Source organism: Dermacentor albipictus, chromosome 4 (assembly GCF_038994185.2).
Source record: "Dermacentor albipictus isolate Rhodes 1998 colony chromosome 4, USDA_Dalb.pri_finalv2, whole genome shotgun sequence".
In the NCBI taxonomy this organism is placed as follows: domain Eukaryota; kingdom Metazoa; phylum Arthropoda; class Arachnida; order Ixodida; family Ixodidae; genus Dermacentor; species Dermacentor albipictus.
In genome coordinates, this window is record NC_091824.1 from 91,220,721 (window position 1) to 91,237,995 (window position 17,275).

Here is a 17,275-nt window from a genome sequence, read left to right on the forward strand (position 1 = left end):
AGGCACGCTGTTTATATTTGGCGAACATAACGGGCGCGTTATGGGCAATATGTAGGCAAACTTCAAAGACAGGGGACTACCGTATTTACTCGATTCTAAGCACCCCCTTTTTTCACGATCGTGATGCCCAAAGCGAGGGGGGGGGGGTGCTTAGATTCGAAAAATCAACAATGACCTCCCCTCCCCCTCGCCCTCTTTTCGCTGCGACATCACGACGAGACGGGTGCGAGAAATAACATTTTATTTTGCAAACATTCAAAAGAAAAATCGGTGCAGACAGTGAACCTACCGCTTGTGTAGGATTCTCAGTCACTTTCACTGCCACTCGAGTTCGTCGCACCTCTTGAACCGCTGCTCTCGGTATCCCACAGCAGGTCGTCTTCCGTTCCGTCGAAGTTGTTTGTGATCGAGCACTTCTTAAACGATTTGACCACAACGTCCACTTGGGCCCTCTTCCACGCGTCCAAGATCCACTTTGCGATGGTTGATGGGGACGCTTTCCGCAGCTTTGCCGTCGGCGTCTTCTTCCCGTCAGGGTTTCGCATCCACTCTTCGTACTCCTGTCGGAGATTGGGTTTGAAGGGCTTGTTGACTGAAACGTCGAGGGGTTGCAGCACTAGCGTCATGCCACCCGGAATCACAACCAAGTCGCTATTGATATTCCGAAGCTTTGTCTTTACATCCGGGGTCAGGTGGCCGCGAAACGCGTCCAACAGAAGCATCGACCGCGTGCCTGCAGGTCCGCCGAGCAATGATTCCACTGAGCAAGCGTGTTTGGCTGCCTTGGCTACGCATTCTTCCTAACAAATACGGGGGTGCTTAGATTCGCATGCAAACTTTTTTCCCAACTTTTCTGCGAAAATAGAAGGGGGGGGGGCGTGTTTAGAATCGCGAAAATACGGTAGTTATGGCATTTGCAGTGAATTACGCATGCAAGCGCACCGGAGCTTTATGGAGGTGTTTTACGAAGAAATCAGAATTTATCCTGCTACCCTGGGAGAACTGTTAACTCAACCGATATCAAATCTAGCGGAAAATGGATGTGTGTGCGTTGGGGGGGGGGGGGTGCGGGGAGGCGGAGAACGTCATGGTAAAAGCTATGGTCACGTAACATGTGTGTTGGGGAATTGCGAGTTTCAAACGGAACAGTCATAGACGAGGAACATTTTTAAAGTACGCGATTTAATTACAGAAAACTCAGTGAAACATTTATTGCAACTGTTCCAGAGAAACAGCTTCGCCGGAAATCGGATTGTAACTCTCCAAGGTCGCAAGCATCTGCTGTCTTTTTTTGTGTGTGAATATCGCAAGTCATGTATGCACTTATGCCGTCGACTTAAACACCAAGTACAATTCTTTACTTGTCAAGACTGTTTGTAGCAAATGTGCAATTTTTTTATGTGCGCTGTACTGTCGCTGTTGTGCGGGATCAAATACTTCTGTGAGGCACTGCCTTTTGTTCCTGCACCACTTTGAGGTTTTGTGTAGTTGCAATAAATAAATGCGAATTAAAATTATTTCTCGGACCTCCATGGTTCACCATGTGTGAGTGATAAATAGGTCTATATCTGTTAAGTATGAAAATAAATGATGGACACATTCCCTGCCCCCCCCCCCCTCCCCCTCCGCCATTCGAGAAATAGTCGGTACGCCAATGGGTGGCTTTATGTTCGTCGCTGTATGTCACAATCATCGCCATAAGCGGAATAATGCCTATGCTCACACGTATTCTCTCTCCTATACACCCCCCCCTCTCTCTCTCCACAATTGGCGCAGATGGCGGAGAGTTTCGACATCCCGTTCTACGAGTGCAGCTGCAAGCAGAACGTCAACATCCAGGAGGCCTTCGTCACCCTCGCCAGGAAAATCCGCGAACAGAGGGAGCAGAGGGTGATCGTCACTCCACTAGTACAGGACCCCCTCTTTTGTTTTGCTTTTTAGTATTACTTGTTTCTGCCTTGGTTATTCTGTTTCTCCCCTCTCCCTTCGTTAGTGTCCCTTCGCCTGCCTTTGTTTGGTTAGTCTGACGTCCTCTGATATCTCCAGTGGACTTTCTCTTCTTTTCATCTTTCCGTCCCCCTTTCCCTTTCCCCAGTGTAGGGTAGCCAACCGGGCTCAGTCCTGGTTAACCTCCCTACCTTCCTTTTATCATTTTCTCTCTCTCTCTGACGTCCTCATGTAATTTGCTGACGTACGACACTGCATGCTCAGTCTGCCGCGCTATCACCTTGTCTGCATAGTAATTAAATCAACGTAGGCGCTGATAATCTTATGACGCAGTGACAACTGCGCAGACGTCCAACTCAAACGAGAATTCGTATGGATGCGCCAGTCTAGTGCGTTGGCTGACGTGGCGTCGAGTGCGTGACGTCAGGCCAGGGACGCGAACTTCTTTCGACACGGGCGTCTTTCGGGAACTACGTTTTGGAGCGCGGAGGCACCGTGGGCAAGCGCAGTGCGGTTTTCTGAGCGTGGCTCGTACTGAATTCTTATGATATCGGAAAGGTAGAATATGCCGAGAAGCGCTGGAGACATTTATAAAAGTTTGTAAAGAAAAATGCTTTGCAGTGTAACATCGCACAAGTGCCGCAAATTTTTTTTATAGCATACTATAGTTGAGTCCCGCCGCTGTAGCCCCTATCCCAAACTCTCATTCCCTTTTTCCTGTAGGGAAATAACATGAAATAAAAGTAAGAGGGAGCCACTTTCTACTTAGCTGCACTAACGGGCTCAAGCCAATGAAAGATAATATAATAGTTTCTTTCTCTTTAATTATTACAGAAAACGCGAAATTTTGTGGGAAAATGCCAACTGGTAAAACATAGTGTGGGCACGGTACGCTTCCTGAGGATTGGGTCAGCAGGCACAGAAGATTCTCGGCGTGGGCGTTTATTACGATGATGAAATAAACGATGGCTTGATGAGATGACTGGTCAGGCTAACTGTCCTTGAGTTTACATGGTGGCAGGTCGGAGTTGATCAACGGTGGCGTCTTCTTGGTAGCCCAGTGGGTATGGTGTTGGGCTGCTCAGCTCGAGGAGTGGATGTCGGCCGCGGCGATCGCATTCAGATGAGGGCGAAATGAAAAAAAAAAGAAAGAAAGAAAAAGATGGTCGTGGGCTTAGATTTAGGTGCACTTTAAAGAAACCCCATGTGGTCAAAATTAATCCGGGTTCTCCCCCCCCCTCTTGCCCCTCCCCTCCCAACTACGGCGTGGCTGATCGAGGTTCTGGCACGTAAAACCCGAGAATTCAATTAATTTTTTTTAGTAAGGTTAGCTGAGACCGCACAGCGTTGCCTGCTCCTGCTGAAGACTATATACCCGAGAATGCTTCTTTTGCGGCCACTGTTCCAAGCTATAATGAAGAAGTTCAAGAAATTGCAATATATTGTACAGCTGCCTGAGTAGATTTGAAACAAGACAGAACAGTGCTGTTGGATCAACGACATTTTTTTTTCGCGTTCCCGCCAAATTCTTAGTTATACACTGCACATCAAACGGTTTAGAAACACGGAAGTCGTAAAAGAAAGAAGTAATGTCATTGCTGTCAACAATTCTTCTGTGAAACAGCAAAACTTAGACCATACCCTTCTTTGAAGGGATCAGACTGCGTCGAGAATTCTCGTGAAAAAAATATTCTTTCAGCGTCTCCGAGTTCCGAAAACATTTTCCGCCTGCAGGGTTTGTGTATGTGGAAGAAAGATCGACGCCGGCACCTTTATGTGCATCACGTTAAACTACTCAATCATATAATAACAATATTAACAACCAGATGAATGGTGATATTTTACGAGGCGCCTCACACAGCAAATCGTTGAAGGATAGCTGTGCAAAATATATCGCCGACCAAAGCAGGGGGTCGTGACTCACTGATCGCTCGCATTGCCTGCAATTTTTGATACTGCACGGTTTCCTCAGGGGCGCCCGAGTTTTCGCTCGAAAGCGCCGCAACAACTCGTTCCACACGCTTGGAAAAAATACCCTCGATAGGCTCGCGTGCTTTGAAGCGCGCACCCGCTATACAAAAGTTGCTATAAGGCACAAGCACGAAGGCTCAGCTGCAGGGTGGTCTCGACGTCGCGATAAAATGGGCAGAAACGGCTGGAAAACAAAGGGGGATTGCATAGCGTGGCAAGGAACAACCGTCAATAGGCAGCCAGAAATCCTCGACCGATTACATGCAACCTATAAGAAACAAAGCGAGAATGGGCTGAAAGGCTATAATACCGATCCAACAGATCGCCGCCGCCGGTTTGTGCGCGTGTGTGTTGTGGGTGGGTCTCAATTGTTCACGACAATGAAGGTAATTGCGACGCCGGCGGGGCTAATCAGTGCGCGACCTCGGCGACGAACGCGCGTAACCAGCTGGTTTCCAGCGGCAGCGCCCTAATGGCTGCGCACCGACAAGAACAATTACCGATCAAAGACGGGGCGTGACGCCGACAAGCCTTGAGGGCCCAGCGCCTCGGTAGCAATGCCTCCGACAGCCGACTTGCGCACTGCCGCTAATATTGCTGCTCGGGCATCGGCCGCCTCTGTTGCGGGTATCGAATTTCTCGGTGCCGCCTAGCGCGCGACGCTCGCTCGCACGGTGCCCCCGAGCTGCGAGTGGAACTCGAAGCATGCATGCCGGTCGTCGCGCGCGACGGCGCCTATTACGGGGTAACACCGCGTTCGACCCTGTCGTACGGCGGCCGTCGCTCCGGGCCAGCGAGCTGTAATTTGTCCTTTGATTGAAAGGCAATACGTTGCTGCTACCGGCTGCTTTCTCGAGATGCCTGCGCACGTATGCCTGGCGCCGGGCGCGCAATGCATGGTTGCGAGTGCCAGTCGATAGGAAATGCGAGTTGCGGCAGGCAGGTATTAACCATTAAGGCAGTTTCGTCAGTTTTCCCTTATTCTTGCGTTATGTTTGGTTTTCGTTTACTCACCTTTCCACGCATGTTTTTGTTCGCTGCCTTATGTACTAGTTTCGTTCTTCCCTTTATATATATATATATATCCAAGCCTCAACGTCTACACGTATTTATAAGTTTACTTTTTGATCTATTCACTGCAGTGGTGTAGCCATGAGAGGGGTTATTCCCATATAACGCTTCATGAAATTACATATAAATCCATGTGGAGACAATAACACAGGTTTGTGAACTACCGGGCGATGAAATTCCTCCTTGAAGCTAACGTCCACCAGAAGAACAAAACCACAAAACCCCAGCACCCCGAAATGAAGCCCTGCCTAGCCACTAATTCACCGACCTTGTCCCATCACGTTTTCCGTCTTCACGTTTTTGCCGCAGTTACTAATTGAGGCAACACCTAATTAGTATTGGAACGCTTAGTAAAGTCGATAGTTATATAAATGCCTGCAAAGTTGACTATTCCGTTGCTTCACTGCCATACTGACGGTTATTCGTTCGATAAAGCGAGAAGGCGGAAATAAACGTTGCTCGAATACTAACTTCGCGGTCCTTCAAAGCTTGCTTCCGTACTACATGCAGCTGTCGCCCTTCACCGGTCTTGGGTATGGTTTCGAGAGCGCGGTCAACGTCCTTGTCTATGCTCCACGAGCCAGTTTCGGTTTCGGTAAACCCCGGATGTGGATGCATCACGACGTGAAGGATACACCGGCTCGGGATCGGCCACTACACGCGAGTACAGTAAAAAAAAACACGTGCAGCACTCTCGTTTACTTTTTTTATTAGTCACGTCATCATTCTTAGCCTTATTGCGACACGGCCGAAGTTTCCCATCGCATCAGACACGGACAGCAAAAAATTGACACTCGCAGCGCTGAATGATATATACGTTCGGCGATATCATTGTATATTACTGGCACGCTTGTAAACTATAAAAACACAATGTCACCACATCAGCAAATTTTGCTGTGTCGTGACGTCAAGATAATGTCAGTGATGTCAAGTCAAAGATTTGTGGACTAACTGTAGCGTCAAATAAAATTTATTTCCTAGGCGTTTGCCAACCTTAACACTTTGCGAAGCATCATCTTTTTTTTTACTTTCGAGCAGTGGAGTTTTTGGAGCTTTTAAAATGCGCTGTCCCATCTAAAGGGCGCCTTCCCGTATATACGTCATCAAGCAAGTGAAGTGTCGAGTTTCAGTATAGGCGAGGCACGACTTTTCGGTGGGCAGTAGCCCGGTGTCGTGCTTCGACACAGGTGCGTGCAGGTAGGGCTGCCAGCTTGTGTGTGCGCCATCCGATCACGCGACAGCCCCGCTTCTCGGTGTTATCGTTCGCTTCGGTGGTGAGGTGCTTATGGAGGTGCGCTCGCATCGGCCTCGCCTGCAGAGGATCTCCCAAAAAGCAGGCGTGGCGCTCTTTTCTACGTTCAACGCCTGTCTGCCCCGGCCAAAAATATCAGTCGGAAAGATTATGGCCAGTAAGAAAACAGTATACTCCTGCAGAGGGAGCCGGAACGGAGCGTAAGCGTGTTCCCGGTCTCTTCGCAAAGCAAACAGGCACTGAACGAGAGACGAAAAACATTCGCTTTTTTCCCACTAAACCAAGAGATAAAAGAGGGCCACGAAAGAACGGTTATTTCGTTTCAGGGTCAGTCAATAATGCAGCCACTCCAGGCTGCTGTAGTCACCGTCTACGGTAAATGCCGAAACAGAGGTTTGCTAAGCCGCACCGGCGTCATACGCATTCATTGTGAACACGGAGGCAGTAGTGGCAAGCAATGGACGCGTTACCCCGCGATCAAATATGGAAGCGCCCATCAGATCGCCGCGAAAAGGGTCAATATACTGGCTGCGTGAACAGCAGCGTTGTTGAATTATGCAGGAACCCTTATATGTTGATAATTCCAGCACAGTGTATCCCGTACGCGGTTTCACTCTTGTCTGGAGCCCTAACATGGTGAACACCTATATAATGGGGCTTCGTGTTCGTTTGTTTTTTTCACTAGGAATTCTCTTGGACTAACGTATTATAGTATGTATTGGAGCATGTTGGCAGCAAACATATTGCCGGGTTTCTTGACAGTGTTAATTAGTTGTGCGAATGAAAGGATCTATAACGTGAAGCGCATACTTCCAGTTATTCAGCAGTGCGGTATACCAGGTGCAACATACGGTTATTTTCATGTCACTACAAAACATAAACGGCATTAAAGAGGGACGCATATGTAGAACTCGGCGCAGTCTCCGGGAGAGATCCAAAGGAAACGGAAGTTCGTGTCACGAGAAACGCAAGAAACTATATAAGGTGCCGATAGTCGAGCTTGACTTGCAGGGACTACCGGTGCGGAGTGACCCCCCGAGAGAAGTGTTTTTATTTTGCTTCCCCAGCGCTTGATGACGCCGAGATTCACACTGTCCTCCTCCTCCTCCTTCTCTCTCTCGCAGCCGGGCAAGTTCGAAGACAGCGACCGGCTGCAGTGGGAGAAAGCCGACCTGAACCAGAACAGGCAGCCGCCGTCGGCGCAGTACCGCTGCAACTGCTGAGTGACGCCCTCCATGGATTGCAGCCGTTCTTCCCTTGTCGTCGTCGTCGCCGCAGCAGCAGCAGCGTCACCGATGCCCGACTTAATTTATTTCCGCATCCCCGCCGCCGCCGCCGCCTGCCGCGTTTTCCACTGCGTGCTTCGAAGCGGACCTTGGACTAAACGCGGGGACCCGACGCTGACGCCGAGAGAGGGGAGAGGGCAACAAGGAGGATCGGCTTATCACTGCGTCGCCCCCCCAAGAAGTGCAACGCGACGCCCTTTTGGTTCCCACACTGGCGCAATGTGCTACACGCCGCAAGGACGATCCTGGAAAACGGAGAGAGCTCGGGCCGCGGCACCGCGAATGCGCGTTCACATGTGCGCGTTTACGCTTGACTTTTTTTTTTTTAGTTCCGTAAGCGTGGAGAAGCCGGTACACATTGTGCCCCCTGTGTAATATTGACGAGCTTGTTGTAACGAAACTTTGAAGTAAGGATGTTCGAATGGCCAAATTGCCGTAATGCCGGAGATATACTGAACGCGGAACCGAATGCCGAGTTGTGTTCTATCTCTAAATGAAGAGAAAGCGACATGGAGTGAAAATACGAAATCGAAAATGTTGCAACTATTCTATGCGCCTAGAAGTTGATTCAATTGAGCAGCTTTGAGATGAGCAATAAGTTAAACCTTATTACATTTCCTGGTTGGCACAAGGGAAACTTTGTGACCACTGGACGATATTCATGTTTTTATTTTTATTTTTTAATGTTACTTGCGCTCTATAGTCGGCCATAGTCGAATATTTGGAAAAATTGAACATCATAATATTGAATCGAATGTACCACGTTTGCGAACATAAGTATTCAATTCGTTTCTGAAATTTTTCAGATATTTGCGCGCCCTTGCTCTGAAGTGAGAATCACATGGGAGTTTTCTGACGTATTTTCTACGTGCCGCTGGCATGGGTTTGTTTCACGCCATGACGTCATACGCGCTGCAATCGGAATAAAAAAAGCGTTCCGCGTGGCCGCCGCTATAATTGACAACCAAGCAAGACACAGTTAAGTCCTTATTATACAGGAACATACTTATACACGTTAGAGAAAAAAAGTTTGAGAAAAAATGATTATAATTACAGTTACTTCACTAAACATGTAATTGGTTACAGTTGCCAATTACTTGCCCAAGAAAGTAATTGAGGAAATACTCAAAAGCAAATCGATTACATTTGCGTTACTTTCCGCAAAACCTTTTAACAACGCTGCACAGGCAACGGAAACAGAACGAGCTGGCTTGCAGGCACAATCAATGCGTGCTCTGCAGCCCTTCATACATTGCGTAGCTTTACTAACAATTGCTTTTCTAAAGTTTCATCGGTCATCGTCTCTCGTTTTCTTTTTTTGTTCATGAAAACATTATCGGCGACCCTGAAAACGCTTGGTGTGCGCGCTGGGGATTAGGGCGGTGTTGCAGCCTACGGAAATCGTGCGAACAAGACTGTCCTTAGTCATCCGGGTCCCCTGTGAAGCGCAGCACTTCGCCTTTGCTCGGCTTTGAAAAAGATGCTCCTGTTTGGGCCAATGAAAACCTGTAACAATCGTCCGTAGGTGATACCCTGGCGTTAAGGTCTTAAGGGGCGGTCGCTATTGAGACATTCCAGCACCGGTTCAATTGGTCGACCAACATCTGGTGGATCGTTATCATGAAACAAATATTGAGTTCCAGGGAATTCCTGTCTGAATTGGCTGCTGCATAACCCTCACCTCCCCCCCCCCCCCCCCAAATACACACATGCCTTCAACACGCACACAAACACACCAAGTTTGGGAGCGTCAGTAGTACTACAGATTGATTTTTATTTGTTTATTCGATGGTATTGGAGATGCTCTAAACTTTCGACACCGGCTTTTGGGCAACATTTGATTGTCACAAGAAGGGACGGAAATGTCATGAAGTGACAGGGAAGAAAATACGAACGTTTTAGCCCCTACGCTCTTGACGCGTTAAGACACTTGCTTTACAATGCGTACAAAAATGTACAGCATCGTAACGAAGTGTCAAGCAGCAACACCAGTCACCTGCTCGGTGGACTTTGTACGCTTCTTTTTTTTTTTTTTTAATGCGAGGATAAATGCCTCATGGCATACAAGGGTATGGGATGGGGGTGAATAAGGATGATTAAATGAATGAAAAAAGATTTGCTGACTTGGCAGAAGTACGCGTGCTTCCGAGTGCATGTGCGCATGAAGGACTAGACGTCACGTTCTTCCAAACGAAGTCGGCGGTGTGCGGGTCCTCGCTGAACCATCTGATCATGGTTGAAAGACCTTGGCTGCCTGCTTTAGCCTCTTCCTTGGAAGCTGATCCCACGGACACGTCTCACGGAACTACGTTGGCCTTGGCGTTGTGCTCGCAAGAGGCGGAATGACAGTTTGCGTTAGGCCGCGTATAACTCCGTAATCATTCGGCGCTCTTCACCTCTGGTCACGTCGAGCCTCCTTTGCGGCACAGCATATGCATCAACGTTGTTTACGTGTTCTCAATAGATCATAACGGACTACACTATAGGCGCGCTGCTGAGTGTCTGTGCATGGTTTCTATCAAGCATTATGATTACAGTGCAGTGGCATTTAGAAGATTAATAGCAGGGGGTGCAAAAAAACGAAATAATATATGTTCAATATGTAGACGATTGTATAGACCCAACATGGAAGGCATGTGGTTCAGTCGCACTTCGGTATCAATGGCTTCCCTCAGGCAAGACTTATGAATCGAAAGTGTTCACTCCAGAGGCGTCTTTAGAGAATGTTGTTGCTTGCTAAACATTATAAGGTATTTGGCTCTTCTGCATGCACTCAACCGCAGCGCACGCTGTTATAGTTTCCTTGTCAGCAGAAAGCAAGATTTCCACCGTTAACTGCAGTAAGCTTGTAATTCCTATAGTTACCACCGCGTAGGCAAAGTGCTCGAAAGGGAAGCGATCACGCACAGAATCTTACGACCAAGCAAATGGCATTGCTTTATGGCGTATACGGAATCAAATCAGCAGCGCACAATAGGGACCCGGTTGCAACGAAAAAAACGAGAAGGCTTCCCTTAGACCGACACGCTTATTCGTAAGGACTACAACGCCGACGACATGAAGGGTGACGCACACGCCGTTTTGCGCTAACGTCCACCTTCGTTCGTGCACCGTCGGCAATTAATTTGCCGGCCAAAGAAGAACAGTGGAAGTCTGCAGGCTAGAGCTCAGCTATGGCAGCGCGTTCGGAGCATAACGCTGCCGCCATCGCCACTTAGCAAGCCCCACAAAAGTAGCTCATAACGTTGCGTTCCCGGCTAAAGTATAAGCATGGCCAAATTACTCAAATGGCGGAAAGCTCAAAGTGGACGGAGGGACAGTTGTCGCTGCTCACGCAAGCCGACAACTCTCTAAGTAATCAACGAGCAACTTGGAGTTCTCGCAAATAACGCTTATAACTGGCCTTGTCGTGATTCCGCAGAATAGTTGTTGTTGAAAACGTTTACTTAACCGGAGGAGGCGCATCTGTGCCACGCGCGAGATACAACGTGGCGCTGACAATGTGTACCGTAAAGTTTGTTATATACCTGACGTTTTTCGGTGTGGACCACTTCTTGTACAAAGTGTGATACTGTTTGCGTACAATATGCCTGAAAAAAAAATAACAAAAAGCGATGTGTTCAGAGAGCCGCGAGCCCATGTTGAAGACTCCCAGCGACGATGTAAGGAGCGCATTCGCGGGCACAGGGAATGCACTGCGGCCGCGATAGTCAAAGATTGTAAATACGTTTGCGAATCTGTTTACGAGATTTTGTTGAAGAAATAGGCGATTCGTGTTTTCCAGGCGCATATTCTGCTTTCTTATGATGCTACACGTAAAATAAAACTCGAACCGAACTGAGCTTTCGCTACGCTAAAAGTGTTGCTTTGATATTGTGCCAAGAGCCCGTATGATTAGTCTTTTCCCGATGGCTGTTTCTTAACAACGAGCTTCTACTGGCGAGGAGACAAGGTGACATTTAAGTCGCATTTGCGAGCTTTTACGGCGTTGGAGCAAAGCTCCACCTCTAGCTCGTTACAATTAATTTAAGGGAACCGTTTTAAATATAGGAGCAGACTAATACTACGGCCTCTTGCGAAACGCGCTGGTCCTGCAAGTCTTTGTACAGTCGTGAATTAAGCGGTAACGCAACTTCTGTTTACCCTGCTGCATTTGATGGTGTTCACTGTGACACTAAGCACCACTAAGCGGCGGTGTGTTCGCAGGAAGTTTAAAATACAGGTAAAAAGAAAACGGTGCTATAGTGCACTGTGTAGGCGCACAGGTTTTTATCTTTTGTGCTAAAACAAGTAGTGAATCTGCCGTAGTATGCACTGAATGCTGGAAGGTATGACATTGTTAACTGTCACTTTATAATCGCCCTGTATATTCAAGGAGATCCGTGCATGCAGAAAAAAAGACTTGCCGGATAAAATCTTGATTCTTTATTGCTCTACTGACCATGCACGATGTAAGTGCTTGAATATAGCGAAAAAAAAAACTCGCTTTTTCATGTTGTATAAAGACTGTTGTTCATGCCGGGGCAACTTCCACCCCAGTCGACAACAAAGAACATTACCAAATGACTGTACACGATTCTTTATCGTGGAAAACTTTCTATTTACCATGTGTTTTGTATTTCTGGGGGGGGGGGGGGGGGCATAGAACTTGTTCCAAAGTTTGCCTGATTACTTTAATTCTGTCTTTCGCCGTACACCTAGCGAGTAAACTCATTGCTACGGTTCACCCGAGCGTAAAGAGAACATGGTGACAGCATGTCTTTTTCTTCTTTTTTTCCCCTCTGTGTGATTCAGTTATTCTGTTTACAACATTTTATACTGGTTGTACCAGTGAGCCGAAATTTAATGTGATCTCTCCAGTGAATAAAGAATTCAATATCTGCAACAATCGATACATCGACTTTGTATGTGTCACTTCAATTCGCCGTGTCAAGTGGTCGCAAAATGTTCTCCAGCTGCCTTTGATTGTTGGAAAACTGCACTACTGACACCCACGCGTTTCTGCAATACACACCACTGTCTGCAGGTAGGTTATGAGGGCGTCGATATATTGCGCAGTCGCTTACCTGTCTGCGTCGACATTTCATAGTGCTTAATGTTTACCTCTTCTGTCGGAATAGTTAATCTGCTCATTTCCCTTAATTCATCGCGTAAATCGCCGTAAGAACTCGTATTACCATGGCGAGTGGATTATGCCATGAACGAGACCTTTTCACAGAAGCGAGTGCATCCGCCAAGGAAAATATTCACTCAGCCAGGTCGAATAAAATCCTCAAGAAAGCGCTGCTTTGGTGCTAATATCATGCCCCGCGCCCTCGAAGACGCCGATTTAAGCTCTAAATACACGAATAGGCGCAGAATATTTCTCTCGAAAAAATGAAAAATCGGTAAGGCTATATTGACTCAGCCAGGTCGAATAAAGTTCTCAAGAAGGCGCTGCTTTGCCGCATATATCACGCCCCGCGCCCTCGACGACGCTGATTTAAGCGCTAAATACACGAATAGACGCAGGATATTTTTCTCGAAAAAATGAAAAATCGGTAAGGCTATAGCCCAGGGAAATATTGACTCAGCCAGGTCGAATAAAGTTCTCAGGAAGGCGCTGCTTTGCCGCATATATCACGCCCCGCGCCCTCGAAGACGCCGATTTAAGCGCTAAATACACGAATAGGCGGAGAATATTTTTCTAGAAAAAATGAAAAATCGGTAAGGCTATATTGACTCAGCCAGGTCGAATAAAGTTCTCAAGAAGGCGCTGCTTTGCCGCATATATCACGCCCCGCGCCCTCGACGACGCTGATTTAAGCGCTAAATACACGAATAGACGCAGGATATTTTTCTCGAAAAAATGAAAAATCGGTAAGGCTATAGCCCAGGGAAATATTGAGTCAGCCAGGTCGAATAAAGTTCTCAAGAAGGCGCTGCTTTGCCGCTTAAATCACGCCCCGCGCCCTAGACGACGCTGATTGAAGCGCTAAATACACGAATAGGCGCAGGATATTTTTCTCGAAAAAATGAAAAATCGGTACGGCTATAGCCCAGGGAAATATTGACTCAGCCAGGTCGAATAAAGTTCTCAGGAAGGCGCTGCTTTGCCGCTAATACCACGCCCCGCGCCCTCGAAGACGCCGATTTAAGCGCTAAATACACGAATAGGCGGAGATTATTTTTCTCGAAAAAATGAGAAATCGGTAAGGCTATAGCCCAGGGAAATATTGACTCAGCCAGGTCGAATAAAGTTCTCAGGAAGGCGCTGCTTTGCCGCATATATCACGCCCCGCGCCCTCGAAGACGCCGATTTAAGCGCTAAATACACGAATAGGCGGAGAATATTTTTCTAGAAAAAATGAAAAATCGGTAAGGCTATATTGACTCAGCCAGGTCGAATAAAGTTCTCAAGAAGGCGCTGCTTTGCCGCATATATCACGCCCCGCGCCCTCGAAGACGCCGATTTAAGCGCTAAATGCACGAATAGGCGCAGAATATTTTTCTCGAAAAAATGAAAAATCGGTAAGGCTATAGCCCAGGGAAATATTGACTCAGCCATGTCGAATAAAGTTCTCAGGAAGGCGCTGCTTTGCCGCTAATACCACGCCCCGCGCCCTCGAAGACGCCGATTTAAGCGCTAAATACACGAATAGGCGGAGATTATTTTTCTCGAAAAAATGAAAAATCGGTAAGGCTATAGCCCAGGGAAATATTGACTCAGCCAGGTCGAATAAAGTTCTCAGGAAGGCGCTGCTTTGCCGCATATATCACGCCCCGCGCCCTCGAAGACGCCGATTTAAGCGCTAAATACACGAATAGGCGCAGAATATTTTTCTCGAAAAAATGAAAAATCGGTAAGGCCCAGGGAAATATTGACTCAGCCAGGTCGAATAAAATTCTCAGGAAGGCGCTGCTTTGCCGCTAATACCACGCCCCGCGCCCTCGAAGACGCCGATTTAAGCGCTAAATACACGAATAGGCGGAGATTATTTTTCTCGAAAAAATGAAAAATCGGTAAGGCTATAGCCCAGGGAAATATTGACTCAGCCAGGTCGAATAATGTTCTCAGGAAGGCGCTGCTTTGCCGCATATATCACGCCCCGCGCCCTCGAAGACGCCGATTTAAGCGCTAAATACACGAATGGGCGCAGAATATTTTTCTCGAAAAAATGAAAAATCGGTAAGGCTATAGCCCAGGGAAATATTGACTCAGCCAGATCGAATAAAGTTCTCAGGAAGGCGCTGCTTTGCCGCATATATCACGCCCCGCGCCCTCGAAGACGCCGATTTAAGCGTTAAATACACGAATAGGCGCAGAATATTTTTCTCGAAAAAATGAAAAATCGGTAAGGCTATAGCCCAGGGAAATATTGACTCAGCCAGGTGGAATAAAATTCTCAAGAAAGCGCTGCCTTGCCGCATAAATCACGCCCCGCGCCCTCGAAGACGCCGATTTAAGCGCTAAATACACGAATAGGCGGAGATTATTTTTCTCGAAAAAATGAAAAATCGGTAAGGCTATAGCCCAGGGAAATATTGACTAAGCCAGGTCGAATAAAATTCTCAAGAAAGCGCTGCTTTGCCGCTAATATCACGCCCTGCGCCCTCGAAGACGCCGATTTAAGCGTTAAATACACGAATAGGCGCAGAATATTTTTCTCGAAAAAATGAAAAATCGGTAAGGCCCAGGGAAATATTGACTCAGCCAGGTGGAATAAAATTCTCAAGAAAGCGCTGCCTTGCCGCATAAATCACGCCCCGCGCCCTCGAAGACGCCGGTTTAAGCGCTAAAAACACGAATAGGCGCAGAATATTTTTCTCGAAAAAATGAAAAATCGGTAAGGCTATAGCCCAGGGAAATATTGACTCAGCCAGGTGGAATAAAATTCTCAAGAAAGCGCTGCTTTGCCGCATAAATCACGCCCCGCGCCCTCGAAGACGCCGATTTAAGCGCTAAATACACGAATAGGCGCAGAATATTTTTCTCGAAAAAATGAAAAATCGGTAAGGCTATAGCCCAGGGAAATATTGAGTCAGCCAGGTCGAATAAAGTTCTCAAGAAGGCGCTGCTTTGCCGCTTAAATCACGCCCCGCGCCCTAGACGACGCTGATTGAAGCGCTAAATACACGAATAGGCGCAGGATATTTTTCTCGAAAAAATGAAAAATCGGTACGGCTATAGCCCAGGGAAATATTGACTCAGCCAGGTCGAATAAAGTTCTCAGGAAGGCGCTGCTTTGCCGCTAATACCACGCCCCGCGCCCTCGAAGACGCCGATTTAAGCGCTAAATACACGAATAGGCGGAGATTATTTTTCTCGAAAAAATGAGAAATCGGTAAGGCTATAGCCCAGGGAAATATTGACTCAGCCAGGTCGAATAAAGTTCTCAGGAAGGCGCTGCTTTGCCGCATATATCACGCCCCGCGCCCTCGAAGACGCCGATTTAAGCGCTAAATACACGAATAGGCGGAGAATATTTTTCTAGAAAAAATGAAAAATCGGTAAGGCTATATTGACTCAGCCAGGTCGAATAAAGTTCTCAAGAAGGCGCTGCTTTGCCGCATATATCACGCCCCGCGCCCTCGAAGACGCCGATTTAAGCGCTAAATGCACGAATAGGCGCAGAATATTTTTCTCGAAAAAATGAAAAATCGGTAAGGCCCAGGGAAATATTGACTCAGCCAGGTCGAATAAAATTCTCAGGAAGGCGCTGCTTTGCCGCTAATACCACGCCCCGCGCCCTCGAAGACGCCGATTTAAGCGCTAAATACACGAATAGGCGGAGATTATTTTTCTCGAAAAAATGAAAAATCGGTAAGGCTATATATAGCCCAGGGAAATATTGACTCAGCCAGGTCGAATAATGTTCTCAGGAAGGCGCTGCTTTGCCGCATATATCACGCCCCGCGCCCTCGAAGACGCCGATTTAAGCGCTAAATACACGAATGGGCGCAGAATATTTTTCTCGAAAAAATGAAAAATCGGTAAGGCTATAGCCCAGGGAAATATTGACTCAGCCAGATCGAATAAAGTTCTCAGGAAGGCGCTGCTTTGCCGCATATATCACGCCCCGCGCCCTCGAAGACGCCGATTTAAGCGTTAAATACACGAATAGGCGCAGAATATTTTTCTCGAAAAAATGAAAAATCGGTAAGGCTATAGCCCAGGGAAATATTGACTCAGCCAGGTGGAATAAAATTCTCAAGAAAGCGCTGCCTTGCCGCATAAATCACGCCCCGCGCCCTCGAAGACGCCGATTTAAGCGCTAAATACACGAATAGGCGGAGATTATTTTTCTCGAAAAAATGAAAAATCGGTAAGGCTATAGCCCAGGGAAATATTGACTCAGTCAGGTCGAATAAAATTCTCAAGAAAGCGCTGCTTTGCCGCTAATATCACGCCCTGCGCCCTCGAAGACGCCGATTTAAGCGTTAAATACACGAATAGGCGCAGAATATTTTTCTCGAAAAAATGAAAAATCGGTAAGGCTATAGCCCAGGGAAATATTGACTCAGCCAGGTGGAATAAAATTCTCAAGAAAGCGCTGCCTTGCCGCATAAATCACGCCCCGCGCCCTCGAAGACGCCGGTTTAAGCGCTAAAAACACGAATAGGCGCAGAATATTTTTCTCGAAAAAATGAAAAATCGGTAAGGCTATAGCCCAGGGAAATATTGACTCAGCCAGGTGGAATAAAATTCTCAAGAAAGCGCTGCTTTGCCGCATAAATCACGCCCCGCGCCCTCGAAGACGCCGATTTA

At 47.3% G+C, this 17,275-nt stretch overlaps 1 protein-coding gene across 2 annotated transcripts in view; it reads left to right on the forward strand.

The window, feature by feature from the left end:
- The window catches only part of LOC135917685 (ras-related protein Rab-8A-like), a 138,686-nt gene extending 126,267 nt beyond the window's left edge, over window positions 1-12,419 (forward strand). Inside the window, exons 6-7 of one of the 2 annotated variants that reach the window (XM_065451264.2) lie at window positions 1,777-1,890; window positions 7,366-12,419. In XM_065451264.2, coding sequence (XP_065307336.1) covers window positions 1,777-1,890; window positions 7,366-7,464 — 213 coding nt within the window. In that variant the 3' untranslated portion in view covers window positions 7,465-12,419. Of the gene's footprint in view, window positions 1-1,776; window positions 1,909-7,365 lie in introns of both variants that reach the window. The other variant, XM_065451263.2, reaches the window with a different exon arrangement.
- Window positions 12,420-17,275: the final 4,856 nt, after the last annotated feature.